The sequence below is a fragment of the Columba livia genome, chromosome 6 (genome assembly GCF_036013475.1).
Source record: "Columba livia isolate bColLiv1 breed racing homer chromosome 6, bColLiv1.pat.W.v2, whole genome shotgun sequence".
Taxonomy (NCBI): Eukaryota; Metazoa; Chordata; class Aves; order Columbiformes; family Columbidae; genus Columba; species Columba livia.
The window spans coordinates 21833524-21850998 of record NC_088607.1 but is presented as its reverse complement, the minus strand read 5'-3'; the positions used below and the strand labels follow the sequence as shown (position 1 = coordinate 21850998).

General features: G+C 45.2%; 1 protein-coding gene across 14 annotated transcripts in view; it reads right to left on the bottom strand.

Annotated features, from left to right (window-relative positions):
• Positions 1 to 752: 752 nt before the first annotated feature.
• Positions 753 to 17475, bottom strand: part of TLL2 (tolloid like 2) — a 100713-nt gene continuing 83990 nt past the window's right edge. For 11 of the 14 annotated variants that reach the window (XM_065067511.1, XM_065067517.1, XM_065067521.1 and 8 more), the window contains 10 exons: positions 16543 to 16668; positions 15601 to 15728; positions 14683 to 14896; positions 13362 to 13612; positions 7541 to 12193; positions 3700 to 3744; positions 3284 to 3337; positions 2909 to 3025; positions 1681 to 1746; positions 753 to 1241 (listed from right to left, as the gene is read on the bottom strand). In XM_065067511.1, coding sequence (XP_064923583.1) covers positions 12059 to 12193; positions 13362 to 13612; positions 14683 to 14896; positions 15601 to 15728; positions 16543 to 16668 — 854 coding nt within the window. In that variant the 3' untranslated portion in view covers positions 753 to 1241; positions 1681 to 1746; positions 2909 to 3025; ... (1 more) ...; positions 3700 to 3744; positions 7541 to 12058. The remainder of the gene's footprint in view (positions 1242 to 1680; positions 1747 to 2908; positions 3026 to 3283; positions 3338 to 3699; positions 3745 to 7540; positions 12194 to 13361; positions 13613 to 14682; positions 14897 to 15600; positions 15729 to 16542; positions 16669 to 17475) is intronic. The other 3 variants (XM_065067513.1, XM_065067512.1, XM_065067514.1) reach the window with 3 other exon arrangements.

Genomic DNA, 17475 nt, shown 5'->3' with positions numbered 1-17475 from the left:
ACCCATCAGGAAGGCTCATGGTGTGGAAGGGGAAGGGGGTCCCACAGCCTGGGGGCTGTCAGCAGCACTGTCTGCTGTTCTTGGGGCTGCCAATCCCCTGCCCACAGCCAGACAGAGGATGACTGCAGCATCCCTCCTGGAGGAGAGTGCTCCCTGCCACAGTTCAGAGGCTGAAGCTCTGGCTGCCTTCATTCCTTTGCTGTGACCTCTGGCTGCTCCTAGGGGCTCCTCTCATTTCTCAGGCACTCTCTCGCCCAGCATTTTCACAAGCTGGGAGCATCTTCCCTATGGCTCCTCTCTTTTCTCCTCCCACCATCTCCTCCAGGCCTTCTGCTCTCCCTGAGGCATTTGCCAGCACTGCACCACCTGTCACTGTGGCTGTTCAGCACCCCCACATGAATCCAGATGGGACTGCTGAGGAGATCCTTTCTCTGGACAGTGTCTCCTGCCTGAATCACACTCCCACCTCACCTCCCAGCTGAAATGCCAAGGTGCAGAGGGAAGAACAGTGTGAGATGACGTTGCAGAAAAGGAACAGCTGAGAATGAAGGGAAGTTGCCATCACAGGGGCTAAGTTCTGCAGTTGGAATTGCATTCTCCTTCCAGTTTTCTTGGGCATATAATTTCATCTCATTTATGGTCTGGAGTCCTTCTGCCAAATGAAAATATGAATGCACCCCTGTCTTTGCAGGCTGCTGCAAGACGGTTGGACACCTGAGTGATGGGGACTCCAACCAACTCTCTGGCTGCTCTTTTTTGCTATCAGGATCACTGCAAGGATTTATTAAAAGGAATTAACTTAAATTTAGGAGGACAGCAAAATCATCTCTCCCAGAGAGACTGGGTACTCCAGGGGAATCTCATTTCATTTCTGCATCTCAGAGGCATCACTGCAAACAAGGTTTTTCCCCCATCCAAAGTCTCTTTGTCCTGTCCTCTGTAGAATTTCATGTATGCACAAAGAGAAAACTTTCTTGTTCATAAGCTGCAACCGTGTGACCACAGGTGTCCAGGAAAAGGATTGTGTCTGTTATTTCTGGTCCCAGCTACTATTTGGTGCTTCTCTTTCAGTGATAAGGCGAATGGTTTTCATAAATTGATTCCACCACAGATGGCTCTTTTCTGGGCTTCTTTGTCCTCATGGGCTTCGCTTGAGTTTGAATGTCTGGTTTGTGGTGTTTGTCTTGAGCTTCATTTACATAGATATCTGTTGTCCCCCGCATCATGGTCATATAAAAGTCCTAGAGGCAAAATATAATTTCTGTAATGGTTGTCACAAGGTACTCCTAGATCTTGTAAGTACTGCAGAGAATACAGTATGCAAGAATTCCTGCATCTCTTTGGAAATATTCAGCAGTACTTTGAAGAAAATGTCATATTTTCTTACACCTCAGGTTCATCCCTCCTTCTCATCTCATTTTTGCCCGTGCAAAACACAGCTCTAGTGCCTGTGTACTCTAAAACAACGGCAAATCACTGCTGGCCTCTCATGTGGGATTGCATCAAATGGACAGACATGCAACCAGAAACAGCAGTCATGTAGGAGCCTCAGGCAAGCATGGGGAAAGCGCTTACCATGAGCTCTCTATTAGTCTACAGCGCTACCATTAAAGCCAGTTCTGCACTCCGGAACTCAGCAGCATGTGTGCTGTGTTGAGGATCACTTAAAAGATGACTTACATCTGGAGGTCTGGGAGTGGATGATTCGTATTCATGTTCTTCCTGTCCATCGTGATGTTGATTGGTCTGAAGCAATGAACAAAACAGTGACAAACAACATCTAGCTACAATTCACAAACAACTGCATAAGAAGCACAGGGGAGTGATAAAATATTCTGTTACTAAACAGCTCCAGGACTTGGGACATACTCAGGGGATAAATTAGTACACAAGGAATAATATTGGTGATACTATACAACATATTCTAAGCTAGATACCAAAACACTCATTTGGAGCAATTTCAGGCTCCACTTGACGCTTGCTCATGAGAATGACCTTGCAGAGGCAAAACCCCAGTGCCTGAATGTTGCCTTTACTAGAACATCCAAAATCTGTCTGGTCTTTATAAACAAAAGAAAACCCTGGCTTTCACATTTACACTGAGGAAAAAGAAAATTAAAAAATAAAAAAATAAAAAAAAAATATATATTATGTTAACCAACAATAACTACAGGGAAATCATGTCCCGTAGTACTGTTATACCTTTCTTTCTGCAGTAAGGAAACAAAGATCCATCCAAGTACTAGAAGCTGGTTAAAAACATCAGCAAAGTGGCAGGGGAAGGAAAGGGACATTCTAGGTAGAATTGTTAATGTTGGGCTGCGAGAGTGCTTCACGGCTTTCTTCCTCCATGGGCAGGTTGACCACCTCTCTGGTGATGTGGGTGCTTCTTTTGCCCCAGAGGAAGGACATACCTACAGAAACCCTTGACTCTACTCCAGCAGTGAGGAGGTAGGCAATGTACAAAGACTCCCCCACTCCATGGGCCGGAACACAGGAAATAAAACGTGACCAAGTTATACATATTATGAAACACCCTGGAGCATTTCAAGATCTAAGTAACACCATTTTGGAGTGAGAGGATCCCTAAATGAATGATTTCCTGTGGAAAATGACAGAGAAATCCCCTGAAGAACAGGGGTGATAGTATTTTTTTCATTCTCTGCTAGTTAACAGATCACTTGGAGGTGACCCTTCAGTATTTTCATATGAATTTCTCTTTTCTCTTTATGAACCTGCAACTCCTAAGTTGAGGTCCAGCCTTTGAGAGACAGAGTACAGACAGACTGAGTTGCTAGGGATGTGATGCTGAACTTCCCAAGAACTTCAGAGGGTGTTGAATCAAGTTTCTGACATGGAAGTCTAGGTTTGGAAGTGGCTAGGAACCCAGGAGATGGGAGGTAGTCACCTGATTCCAGCTGTAGTTCTTCCTCTGGAGAATACAGACCACTGCCAAGATGACTGCAAGGACCAAGGCCAGGAAGCTTGGTATCCCTGTGGCTACTCCAAGCACCCAGGGCTCATACTACCTCACAAAGAAAGACAATCAAGTCAAACGCATGCAGTGTGATCTTTTAACTGTGCTTAGAAGCTGAGCAAGAGGCTACCATACAAAAGCAAGAAAATCCAATGCGAGGAACAAAACTGCAGCCCTGGATCAAAAGCAGTGGTGTCTGACCCAGCTGTACTGCACACTGAGATGGACAGGGGAAGCAGAGATTTTATTTCTGAGGGAAAACATTCCACGTAAACAAACAGATTAAATAATGAAACAAACTCTTACCCCAGAAAAATGATCTGCCTGGATAGTTTTGCTTCCTGATGTATGCGCAGAAGTCTAGAACCAGAAAAGAGCAGAAATGAAATCTGAAATGACATTCACATGCCTTTTGGTGTAAGGAGCAGGAGGAAAATGCATCTGCATTACAGGCTTAGCAAACTTGCCTCTTGTTGGATTTGCTTATTGCTAAATAAATATGAAAACAGGCACAAATGTGGGGATCTGAGTACTTTAGCCATCCTACCTGTCCTTATTGCTACAAGGTAACATCAGCAGCATTAGGACAGTCTGTCAGAGAAGATCCCCATCAGCACCCAGCCATAAAAGCAGCAATTGCTTTTCCAGTCACACCCCCCAGCTCCTATGGGTAACATGACAGTGAGCAGTCAGTTGATCTTCATCCTCCACAGTGTACTTACTGAATTTACAGTTTTGTTGTAAAATGGTGGGAAAGATGTTGTCTCCTGCAGAGAGAGTTAAAAAAATGAAGAAAATTAGAACTGAGTATTAGCATTTGGGAGATGCCCCTGGCCAGATGTGGGAACGGTGAGAGCTGCTTCTGAAGGGACTGGAAATGATGGCGTGAGAACATAATAATTTGAGCTGAACAGGGAGAAACACCAGAGAAAACAAAACCCATGCCATGCTACTGAAGAAAGTGATATGATGTAACACGAACTGCTTTGCCTGAATTGTTTACACCTCTCAGTAGTCAGGGCCTTATAATTTAATGCATTTACCCTGACAGCTCCCCAGTGAGAAACAGTAAGGCTGTTTAACCCCACTATGGCTGGGGAGCTGAAATACAGTGGCAGCTTGTAAAATAGCAAAGATGTGCACCTGCAGCCTTTGAACCCCAAACTAATCACATGTGCCTGCTCCTGTTGATTCAAGCGCAGCTGAAAATTATAGAAACACATTGAGTCCTTCCTAACTAACCTGTTTCTGCACATAGAAAGAAAGGTATTCAGGAGAGTCTTTGCTAGATGGGCTGTATGTCTGCTGGGATATAGAGACTGTCATCTGGGAGGAAAGCAGAAAGAGGCTTGGAGACAGTTGAAAGCTGCTCTTAACCTCTCTTCTTGGGGCAGCTCTGCTGCTGGAAGTAACACTGGATCCCTGCTGCCTGCAGGGATGGGTGCTAGGGACAGTGTTGGGTGCTAGGGACAATGTTGGAAACAGCACTGCTTAGAGGCTGAGCTTCAGAGGGGGGTTATCAGGACAAGCAGTGCATGAGCCTTTCCTCTCTTGTACTCCAAGAGCATGTAGAACACACATCTATACAATACAGCCCTTTTAAGACCCTTAGGTTGAGTGTTATTTCTGAAATCCAGCTGGTCCCAGAAAGTTGTAAGAATTAAGTGAACTGGAGTGAAAGCAAAGCCGCTAATGTCTCCCTTGGAACTGAAATTCTGGTTCTCTGAAAGATTGAAAAGGAGCTTGGCTCTGCATCTACAAAAGCCAGCAGAGAGGGAGCTGGCAGAAAGTTGTCCTTTTTCTGACTGCAGGAAGTTCTGCTGCCATGCACTGAGTAAGGCTTGGTCACTTCAGAACGGGAGATGAATGCAGTGAAACCAATAAGAGTCTGGATACTGCAGGTTTTGGAGAAGGAAGGCTCAGAATGCAAGCAAGCTACAAGAAACCTTGGCTCAGTCTAAGTTCTGCAGTCTAGGAGCAGACACATCACTGGGTGTTGAGGATCATAAATCCACAGCAAAGTCAAAGAGGGGATGAGTTATTGAAATATCCAGAATTCATCCTCCTGTTACAGACTCCAGCCGGAGGCTTATTTAGAAGTGTGGCCTTTATACACAAGCTCTGGACATTGTACTGGAAGTGTAACCTTTGAACAGCTTAGCTTAGGGGACCAGAGATGTTGGGAAATGCCTCTGAGCATGCAGACACAGCTATCAATCAGTCACCGAGTGGAAAGGATCTCTTTCAAACACTTTAGAGGTGCAGGTATTGCAGCACCCAGGTTGCCAGCTGGGAATGAAATATAGCAGAAACATTTATCACCCAAATTTTCTACTGTAGCATCCTTGAACTTCCTCACTGATACACACATTTGTGAACAGGTGACCTGTTAAAGTCTGAGCTTGGATTTTCATATTTGCCTCTTCTCTGAAGCTATACGTTTAATTTTATTTTCTTCCTCATGGTTAAAGACAGTGCACTTAATGGACTTCACAATTATTTCCAGGACTGTGCATGCAGGTTAAATGAAAGTCTGAACAGGAGTCACATAAAGAGTGCATTTACATATGGTCACCTTTCTGTGCTCAAGTTATTTGTGAAACTATATTTGTGTGTGCAACTTTAAAAATTTAAGTTGCCAGCTAGCAATAGGTCATAACCTCAATGGTAGGCCTTGATTTAAGTAGAAATGTTTTTTTTCTATCTTATTCAATCACAGTTCCAGACCAAGGTTAAATACTTAGTTTCTTAAGGTGGGACACTAGCAGACAGACTGTAAGAAGAAAGCACTTATTTAAAGTAAAAGACCAGTTCTGCACTATACATCTCTAACGGGTGACTTGCAGGCCACTGGGTATTTGTGCTCTCCTCTGAGCTGTGTTTACTTACAAAATGAAGGACTCATGGTATCTTACTAAGACCACTGTATTTGGAAACTGAAGTGTCCAACCTGCTAGCAAGCAAATACAGAACATCCTAGCAAGTCACTGAGAAATAGGCTTTTTTCTCTGAATTGTGCAATGTTTTAAAGCCATGGTTTCAAATCAGTTGCAAAAATGGATCAGTATACAAGTTCGCATGTTAGCCATGTCAGAAGGGGCAAGGCTGTCCTTTTGTGAAAGTTACTATTGACTTCCAATTTATTTAGTTCAAAAAAGAAATAAGAGGACACTTCTAATTCTCCTGACTAAAACTTCTGACCACTGCTCTCAAATTTTGAAATGTAAAGTGAATTTAATTCAGTATTGTGAAATCTTTCTATGCCTGCACTGTTCTTGCTTTTGCTCATAGATTGCTCTGACTACTCCACACTGATGTTTATAGGGCTCTGACCATCAGTGACCCTGATGTGAGTCAGGTAGATTTCCCAGCAGCATTAACTACAGCAGCTACTGTCTGCCAAGCACACCTTGAGTGAGAAAGCCTTATGCTGCAGCTGAGGTAAAAATAACTGCTGCAACCTCTCCCTTTTTGCCACTCAGTAACTCATAGCAGCCTACAGTCCTCAAAATTGATGGAGAGACCACAAGGGGCAGACCCCCTCCCTAACCAAAATCAGCCTCACTGGGTACCTGCGGCTCTGTACAGAGAGGTTCCCAGAGACAGATGAATGCACTTAACACACACATCCAGCAATCAGATGCTCTGGATTCACTTATCGTATTTACCACAGATGCTTCCACCTCTCAGCATCAACTCTCCAGCATATGGACAATAATCACTTTTCCCTAGCTATTCTCACTCAAACTGTGCTTGTTCACGGCCATGGACCATCTCCTCTTCTGGACCCTATACAGCTCCAGGGGTAACGCCTCGCCACCTCCTGGGTGGAGCTGGGACAGGCTACATGCCAGTCACTGGGCAGGGCTGTGGAAGAGAGAGACAAAGGGAGATCCCAAGGGGACGGATATGGGGAAGCGAAAGAAGATCAGCGAAGTTAGAGAGACCAAAAGCACTGATCTGTTTCTGTTTGCATGCCATTAACAAGAACTTTGTGCTGCACTCCTCTAGCTCTGCTGTCAACCAAAGATGCTTTGAGAACATATTTTCAGTCAATGCTCATAGAATTATCTCATCGTTAAATTTCTGAGGAAAATGTTGCTTTAGTCTCATAGCCAGCTAGCTGCTGAGAGGAAGGAGGTTTTGCTCCCAACCACCTTCACCTGACTATTTCTAAATGACCAGTTTCAGCAGGTCCCATCTCCCAGGACAGGAAATCTTCTCAAGAAGGGTTCACTGCATGATCCAGAGCACAAGCCTCCTCTTTGCTCCAACCACCCCAAGACCAGGTGATATCTCCAGGACAAAAAACCTCGGGTAGATGCTAAAATCCAAGCAGGGTCTGAAACTGCTGGCTACACCACACAGAAATGCAGAGCTAATGAAGAGGCCAGCCTGACCAATGCGGACAGTGCAGAGAAGTGGAAGGTTAAACACTCCCAAGGAAATTTTAATCCAACAGCTATTTGGTCCCATGGCCTCACCTTTCCTGTACCCTGATCTACCCCCACTACTTCCATCCAAACAAAACCCAGTGGACTCGACAGGAGGACTCCCACTCACCATTTCGCTCTTCTTTCTGAGAAATTCCTGCACGCGTTCACAGCAGACCGCCCGGTGCCAGGGTCAGCGCTTCTTTTAGGACAAGTTTCTCTCTCTGCTAAAAACTGAACTGCGGACCTGCAAAGAGGAAGAGACTATGGCATTTTTCTGGGGCTGACTCAGACAACCTGGCTGGGTCCCAGGACACCTACCAGAGCCAGGTCCCTGCCAGGGGCAGGGTCTGGCATGGGCCTGGAAAGCTGGGCTGCAGAGCACTGGCTCTGGCCTCTTCTCTGCCAGCCCCACAGCAAATAAAACCTCTCCTGACTCCAAGAGCATGTTTAACACGCCTGAGTGTAATATTGCTTTTGCTTTCTAAGGCTCACACCTTGTCTGCCAGAGCATGTTTGCTGGAAACACCAGGACAAAGTGGAGGAATTTCTGCTGGCTTGATGCTGAGACCAAGACGACTGTCTGGCCTGAGACATCATTCTGTGTCTGAAGTGTCCTGCACCACTGGGTACTCGTGTTTTCAGAAAATTAGGAATCTCCTGGCAGATAAACCATATTCCCTTCAGCATCTCGCATGTGGTGACCAGATGGTCCTGGAGTGCTTTCTAGAAAGTTGAGACCTGTTTCTAGAAAGAAGCAGAGAAACTGAGGACCAGCTATATCACACAGCACTGGTGGCAGGCAATCAGCATGGGAACAGACATTAAGGGAACGTGACAGTTGAACAGAAGGGAAGATATAAGCCTATAGAAGATATTTATGTGTACAACAGAGAGATTGTGTAAACAGTAAGTACCTATCTCGCTGTAATTGCAATTGTCTCTGTGTTTCTGTAACAGCTGGGACTCCAGTTCATATTCTACCTTCTATTTTACCTCACATTACCCACCAGCTTCATTTGGGCTGCATCACTTCTAATATTTCAACATTGCTTTGGACTGTAACTCTCTATGTGACTGAAGGCTCCTGGCCCTCATTTTGGAAATTATATCTGCTTGGTGACTTGACTGTCAGCCTCCAGGTTCATTACAGGGTTAGACTGTGCCATGACACTCTGGTACAGGAGGCTACATGGGGTATCTTATTCCTTACTTCATCTCCATTGCTGCTTTGCCTTTGGGAGCAGCTAGGAGGAAATTCAGTCACCACAAAGGCTTGAGTGGCTGTGACATACACCACAGGAAATGTTCTGGGTGGCAGACACACATGAACCAGGTATGTGCTGGGGAAAGAACACAGATGTAATCCCTAGCAAGCAGTGTAGATATCAAGCAATGGACAGAAAGAAGATGAAAAGGCATTTTAGGTGCTGCATAGCTACTGAACAACTTTGCAGTAAGGAACATCTCCCTCATGCTCATCCTGCTGTCCTTTGCACAGGAGTTTCATGTCCTAGAGTCTTTAGGACCTGCTGCTGAGGGCTGTACCCTGTAGTAAGTGAGCCTCCTCTTTTGAAGTCTACTGGTGTACTAATTCCCAGATCCTTAATGTTTATTCACTGCAGATCCGCATCTCAGAACACTAAAGCATGACTGCAGCACATGAAATACAGAGATGCAGCCCTTTGGCTGACCAACTTCTTCCTTTGCCCCACTTCCAATAATGCTCTCTTGCTTACAAAAGCCAAGACAAAGCTGAAGGCTCAAGGGAAAGTTGCTTCCTCCAGACAGTAGATCACACCTAGTATTAGCAGTAGACACAGACAGCAGTTGGCAAAACAGGGAACGTATTGAGAAATCCTCCCCTTGAGGAAGTGGTAAATGTATGCATACAACAGAATGTGCAACTGAATCCACAGCCTTTAATGAAAGGAGAGACTTGTTCATGGGCACAGGTACATTAGTGATCGCCCCCACATCCTCCTCTCCTCCCCCTCTTAAAAATTTATTTTAGTTAGTGAAATGCAAAAATCACACAAAGACCAGACAACATATACACACCTTGGAGGGTCCGACATTTTTTTCTTTTTTTCTTAAGAAACCTTCACACATTTAGAATTATTGACTGTCAAGCCCAGTCAGTACAGCAGAAATATTCTACATAGATCATTGGTTGAAATGCACAGTACAACAGTTGTGAGCACACTATCACAATAGACACCTTTATGAATGCTAACAAGTGTAGTAGATCCATCAAACCATATTGCAAGCATCTGCAACGAACCAGTCTGGGGTTCAGAAATGGAATGGAGATGTTAAAGTACATGGGAAGCTGCTACAGTCACTTCTCTCCAGAGTCATTGTTCCCATGAGAGAGTCACAAAATCAGAACTGCTGCTTGCCACCTGAAACTTCCCTTCTGTTTCACAGGGATCAGTGTCACGCTTTTATTTCCAGACCTGAGTCACTGTGATGTTGCTTGAACGGGGGCAAGGAAGAGAAGGACAAATGCAGACCCCATCTAGCAGAGATCACTTCCCCAGACCTGCATGGTCAAAACAGCTTGAGATCAGAGGCCTTACCCATAAAAAGGCCACAAGATTTGAAAAAGGAACAAAACAGAGCTTAAAAAAAAAAAAAACAACCAGACAACAAACCCACCCAAACAAAACAGAAATAACATGGTTTTATACAGCCTGCAATAAAGCTATAAGTCAATGGTACAGTATTGTTCACATGACACTTATTAAGGCTTTTACTACTGGTCTTCTACATGCACATTTTATATACATATAATCTTGTGTGTGTGTGTATAAATTACTTTATTTTTCTTGTTTTAAGCAAGAAAATATTTTCATGCATTTGCTTCTCCTAGTATTCACAATACTTGGATCATACTCTGTTCAAGGAATTCTGGAGAGGGCTACTTATTATCCATCTGGAAATGCTCTCATCTCCAGGAATGTCGTTTGTGCCTGACAGTGGCGGTGGCCCCACACTTCTCCGCAGTCATACACCAGAGAGCAGGTGTCATCCTGGAGCCTGACAGTACATTGGTTTTGTAAACATAGTAATCCTTGGATTATAAATACTTCATTAAAGCTAACATACCTCAGCTTTTAGACCATAATTGCCCATGAGTGCCTTAATGAAATATAATTCAGAATAAAGTATTTTTTTCTTCTTCTTTTTTCTTTTCTCTCTTTTGTTTTTTCTTCCCATATCAACAGCACAGTTACAGTGGTTCCCCAAAAAGCACGGTTTTCCCTACTTTTTCCCAAAGAAGTGCCAACCTACCTGTTAATTCTGCAAGTCCATGGCTCAGTAGCTTCCATGTACATAAATAACTGCAACACAGAGCATAACTGAGCCTTATAAGCTCAAAGTGCTTAAGTCACCATCTCGCTTGCACCCTTGCCATGAAGTTAGAAGACTGGGCCATGGGCCAGCAAGGAACAAGGAGAAAGCAGAAGCCAGCAGAGCTCTCCTGTTCCTAGTCCCATGCCTGGAGCTTACACATGTTTGACAGGTTTCCAGAGACCACCAGAGATGACCTGTAGCACGGCCTGTGTCCCTCCGCCTCAAGGACACCCTGACTTTCTCCAGCCCAGCGTCTCCTCTGGTGAGACGCTCTGGCCAGCTGATGTTGCAGAGCACTCCCAGGCTCCGGTGGGGAGCCCTGGGGAGAGCAGCTCGGCTGCAGAAAAGAAGGGCTCACATGGAAGCGGTACTAAAGAAAGGAGGCAGCGTGAAGAAGCTGAGAAAACACACGTATGAAGCATGGGGGAGAGACTGCTTTTTTAAGATAAGGTCTGGACTGCTGCTATAGCCCTTTCTGAGCTGCCTTGCCTGTTGGTGTGACAGGAGCAGGCTGGCAACACTCCAGTTGTTAAACTTTGCCACGGTTACACAGTCAAGCCTTACATCCCACCACAGCACTTCTGTGTCAGCCACCACCTTCCCTTGGCCACCACAAAGTACTTCCATTCAACCTACACCATGATAACTACTGCAAATCAGGCACTGGGCCCTTCTAGTTCACCATGATCCAAGTAGCTAGCAGCCCTGAAGAGACTGTCCCTGTGCCCCTGCCTACCAGTTTCAACCTGCAATAACCAAGACAATAAATAGACGTGACAGAAGAAGTGACAGAATCTCAGCTGTCTGGTTGTTCACTTATTGGACAGAGTATTTTGGGCTGGCAGGGGAGAGTGGGTGGCTCCTGAGGTCCTTTGAGAAAATCCTCCTGGGTGGCTGTCTGCATCATCTGCTCCAGAAAATGTGTTCTGGCAGCTCATGTGTACCAGGATGCTTGGGAAAGGTTACCTAGAAACAGGATACGCAAGAGATGAAGGCTTTTCTCAATTCAAGCTGTCTTTGCTCAGCCCCACAGCAAGTTGTGCAAAATACAATGTTTATGCCCTGGCAGGTATGATTAGAAAATAATTTTTGGTCCTGGGTATGTTAACAAGGAAGGGTCATGCTAATAATTTCAGAGGCAAACCTTTGAGATTGAATTTAGTTTTAGTTACAGAAAATACTGTACACTGCTTTTGGCCAGGTGCACAGAAGCTTTAAAAAGAAAAGACAAAAATCACAGTTAAATGTCTCAATCGTCAGAAGCAAACGTCTGTGAGGAGCAGTAAATCTATTTTCTCATGTGCAACGCATCCTGAAATTTGGTACTTATGTATCGGGCATGAAAGCCTTTCTTGTTGATGGTGTCGTCTGTATGGAATCGAATCATGATGGAATCCCCTGCAGAGTAGATTTCTTCCAGAGGCTGCAGAAAAGTAAAGAAGACAGTACAGAGTGGTCAAGTCTGCAGGCTAAATAACTGTCTGCACTATGATGCCAGAGTTTAAGCTCACAGACTGGCCAAGAAACACAAACATTGAGCAATCTGTACCTCCCTGCCCCGCTCTGACTTCCTGAGCTCTCTGCGTGCTTGCCCTTTATGTTCAAAGACTGATGCCGGCCCACTCTACAATCCCAGTTCCTCCAGTTGTTTTTTGTAGGTCATATTCACAGGATTCCCTGGATGTTCTTGTTCTAATCTTCTCAGTTTTCTCTAATTCATGCTAATCTTTTTGGGAAATGACACTATCCAAACTGGACCATCTTTGGCAGTTGAGGCCATCCCACGGTTCGTTAGAAGCAAAATAACTTTGCTGTGTATCTTACACAATAAGTCTGGGTATCTCCTTAACTGTTGTGACCTGCTACAACCTCTTCATGCTTCTCTGCAGGACCAAAAGTTTCACAGCCATTTTCCATTTGTCACCGTGCAGGTAGGTAGATTACTATCCTGCTGCCCTGAACTTTTTCATACCAAGCTACTATGCCTTTGTTTATTTTCTAGTCCATTCCCCCAATTTGCAAGGACTGCTCCAACACACCTACTCCTTGGATCTCTTTATTCAAATGCAATAAGAACCTTCTCATTTCCTTGCTGAAGTCCTGGAGAAATTAAACATAGAATTTCTAGTTTTAAATACCACACGCTATTGCTCATGCTAACAGAGTTGCTTCTCTTAATGGGGACTTAGATAAAGGTTTAGAAGACAGCATGCCACCCTGGAGTCAGCAAGCAGCTCTGCAAGTCGCTCCACCCTTTGCCCTCACTGTAGCATGGCTGCAATGCCACTTGGCTTCAGGCAGGAGGTAACTGAGGATGAAACTGGCCTTTGGAAGCTGTTTCCCACATTTATACAATGCTTTTGGTGGCAGGGCTGGGGCACAGCGGCGTGGCAGTCCCATGCTGCTGCACATGGCCCTGGGCTAAGTCACCAGGTTTTCAGTCTCCAAGGTTTTCAGACCAGCTCTGTGCATCAGATAAAATGGCTGTGATCTCTAGTAACAGGACAAGCAGCGACCCCAGATACACAAGGCATTCTCGTCATCAGTCCCCCTCCAGTTCTGTCGATGAAATTCCCAGAGCCATGGCTTACCCCTGAGCCACAGAAGCGTCCCAGGCGGGGTGCAGTGCTGTCGTAACCATCATAGATCTCCATATAGTCGTACCCACAGTCAGCCTCCTCCTCGATCTCAAATGTCTGGAATGTCAGTTCCACCCCATAACCATCTTCAGCTCCAATCACCCATTCACAGTTTGCTTGACCTGGGTAGTTGTTGTCCCCAAACTGAGCGTGGGAATACAGATCCTTAGTTCGTACTTCAGCCTTTAAGAGCCCACCGCACTCTGGAGGAAGAAAAGAGCATAAAACACAGGCTCATCAAAGGCTCTACCTCACAACGAAGACCCACCATCCCAATTTTGGGCAAGCTGTAGGGAGAGAAGACCTCCAGCATAAAGTGCATGTACAACAGGAAAGATAATTAACCACTGCACCAACTACCACAAATCAGTGAATTCTGCAGTCATCCATGAAAATCCATTGACTCACAGAATGCAAGAAGCTTGGTCCTTTTGGTATAAAACATGAAGAGAAAGAGATCATTTGTTAAAACTGGCAGGATGGGGCTCCTGCCACATTAAGCTTTGAAAAGATGTGTTATTTTATAGAGCAATTGCTTAAAAGGAAGACTTAACATGTTCTTTGCACTTGTCCTGCAGCTGAAATTCTGACTCCAACTACTTCACCAACAGTAAGCTGAAGCACATTAAAAAACTTGGGACCAAAATAATCCTTTTCTGCCTATGCATTGCACAAAGGTAGTCCTATGCTTGTGCAAAATGTGTGTGCTTTGGTGCAGGGGTTCCCTGCAGCCAGTCAGGAAAATTCTTCCTCTCCAGTCTCTCATGCACTCACATGAGATGAAACTCACATTTCATCTGTTTACAGTGGCAGGGATTTTTAAAAAGTGAACTTTGCTACAACACAGCCAGCTCCGGGCTGCCACAGATAGAAGATCAAGCTTGCTGTGTTTGTCCACAGCCTACCTCTGCTTCTACCAATACCAGCCTGTTCTGTGTGTGGGCCAATGCATGGGCTAAGTTGTATCACCTCAATTTCTGAGCGTTGATGAGAAACAGAACGGATTGTTGCTCAACCAAACACCTCCAATTTAAACAAAATAACTGAGCAGGAATTTCTGACATCAAGAGTTCTCTTGAGCTGATAAGGAAGCTGGTATTTTATGGTAAGGTGCCAATAATGGTCTGAGAACTGGCTAGCACAATTTACAACCACTTAAAATTCAGCCTAAGCTTATCTGGGAGAAAAGTGTGTCTCATTTTGCCTGGTAAACAACACAGTGAGGTTTGATGACATCTTATCGCACTGGGGTATTGGCAGGCAGGCAGCTTACCTGTGCTGTGCTTTGCCAGGAAACCTTTTCTTTGCACAGAAGCATCAGAGTAAAACCTGAGGAACATCTTGTTGGTAGAAGCCACTACAGGGTCTGGTTTCTTGCTGCCACAGAAGCGGCCAAGGACAGGTGACTTGCTGTTGGGTCCATCATACATTTCCAAGTGGTCATAGGCACATTCTTGGTGCTGTTCAATCTCAAACTCATTGAAGGTCTACAGCAGGAATAAGCAGAATTAAGGCAGACATTTGTAGATCTGAGTATGCAATTTAGACAAGGATGAAATGCCAAATGAGAAACAGGTTAAACGGCATGCCTGTCCCACTCCTCCCACAAACCAGAAAAGAATAGCGTGCTTTCAGAGAAGAGTGTTCTCAGACTGGCAAAGTGCAGAAGTTCATATGAATGTGCTGTGTAGCCTTAGCTTTGCTGCCTCACCTGGGTGCATGACAACAGTTTTCACCTGCAAACCTCACACACTCTCTCCTGCTGGGAACCCTGCCTAGCACACTGAATGGGCAGTTCTTCAGTACTGCTGCCACTGAGCACAGGGATCCAGTGCATGGGCTGCTGTAAAACGGGCCTGATGTTTTTACCTCAGAGGGGTGCCACCACCTTATGCAGAGGTGGTCCCAACAGGGTGGCTCACAAGGAGGGGTAAGGGCAGGACAGCAACACTCCACAGTTGTTATCTGCTGGAGTCTCCTCCAACCTGCCTCACCCCAACCTCATGTCCTCCGAATCCTTCTGCCCTTTTGTAGGCCAGGGGCAGCCTCCTGGGATGCCTTCCTCTGAGTACCCTATGCAGGACCTATGGGAATCCACCTGCCAACTCACACAGTGGCAGGGAAAAGTCAGTTCAGCCCCCCACAATCCAGCCCACTTCTCCTCTCATGCTCCCACTCACTGGTTACTCACTACTTTCACTCGGTGGCCAGGCGTTGCAGAGATGTCCCAGGTGCACTCTTTCCGGCTGGGGTACTTGTCAGGCCAGTTTGGACTGCTCATTGTTCCCTCCGCACCACTCAGCTTGTGCTCACAACCAGCTAGAGAAAGAGAGATGAAAAGAATGGAGGCATCAAGGCAGGTTTCACATGGGAACCACGTAATGTTCTACATGCTCCTCTCTGCTCACTGAGACCCTCAACTGGGCAGAAATCGGGAAGATTTCAGTCACTGAACAAGAACTTTTAGTATTACTGCATAGTTCTGGGGGGTTTGTCCTAAACTTTTTTGAGTTAACTCAGCAGCTGGTGAAACGGACCATCTCATTCCCCTGGGCTTCAGTCCTCACTCCTAAATGTATTCTCCTGCTCCTCCATCTTATTTGCCCAGTTTCCAGTGACATGGTGTACAATCCCTTCACTGTGTTGACTCATGCTATCTCAGCCTTGAGTTGTTTTGCCAACTTGGAAAGCTGAATCAACTCATGCAGAGATCAGGCAAGGACCAGAGACCGTACACAGCAGTGGTGGAGGAGCAGGAAAAAGGGTATTTTTGGCAGCAGCAAGCAGTTAGATCAGCTTAGCCGCTCTCTTCTGACTCAACCCAATAATTAAAGCAGCAGTGACTAGATCAATAAGAATTTCCCACAAACACTCCTTTTGCTAGTCCAGCTTCTTGCACCCATCCTGTCCATCTCCATGGCCATTCAGAGGGCCAGACTGGGGAATGGATCCAGCTGAAAACAAGCCCTCTTCTTCCTTTTCCTAGGTAGCTTTTCAACTAACTGGGGCTTTTCTGATGCTCCAGCCTAGCACATTGTATAAATATGGTTTCAACACTGGGCAGGAGGTGTCTGGGCTCAAACAGGACTTCAGGTAGTTTGTCTTTCCTGAGCGCAGGTAGCAGGGACCTTACCTTCTTTACAGTCATGGCCATTTTCATGTAGCACGAAGCCATTTCTGCACTGGCAGACGTAACTCCCAAAGGTGTTGATACATTCGTGCTGGCAACCACCATTGTCTTTGGAGCATTCATCCTTGTCTGGGCAGAATCAAACCAACAAACAGTGAGAAACAATGAGAAACAGACTATGACAGTCATCAGCTGGGAGACCCATACCCAGATGGGCAGGTTCCAGTGCAAACCTCTCAACCTCTGCTGCTGGATTAGTCTGGTCAGCTTTTAGCCCAGATACAATTATCTTCAATTACCTTTCATTCCACAAAATGCATCACCAGTGTCTTTTATTATATAATGTATGTTTTGACTCATTATTTTAAAATAGGATCCAGGAAAAGTATCACACAAATTCACTAGCCTACGCAAAAATCCACTGGCCAGTCTTTATGTTTCCAAGTTCCTACATGCTCCGTAAGCCTCCATCTTTAACTATCTCTGTCCGAAAGCACAAACATCCAGATGGAAAAGAGGATATAAGGTATGTGCTGTTCCCTAAAGCTAAAATATGCCTCAGTGGATGTTCACTCCTTTGTGTTCAGGACTGTGCATTCCTGAATCTCACTGTCTTGAATACAGGAACTGCACATGGTTTCCAGTCCAATTTAATTTATGAGTAGTTTATCTCAAATTTTTGGGGGGCCAATACCTTCCCTGGACCCCATGAATCTCATCTGTCTCCTCACTCCCAAACAAATTTCTAGATGAAACATACCCCAGCTCATCCTTCCTCTTATAAGATCTAACAAGCCAAACATCTAGCTATGATTTTTACCCTGCAACTGTCTTAATTCAAAGCCACCTTGCCTGTTCATCCTCCTCATAAACGCTAATACTACTTGATCTCTGCTGAAAACACAGCATGAAATTGAATTTTGACTTCCATGTGAT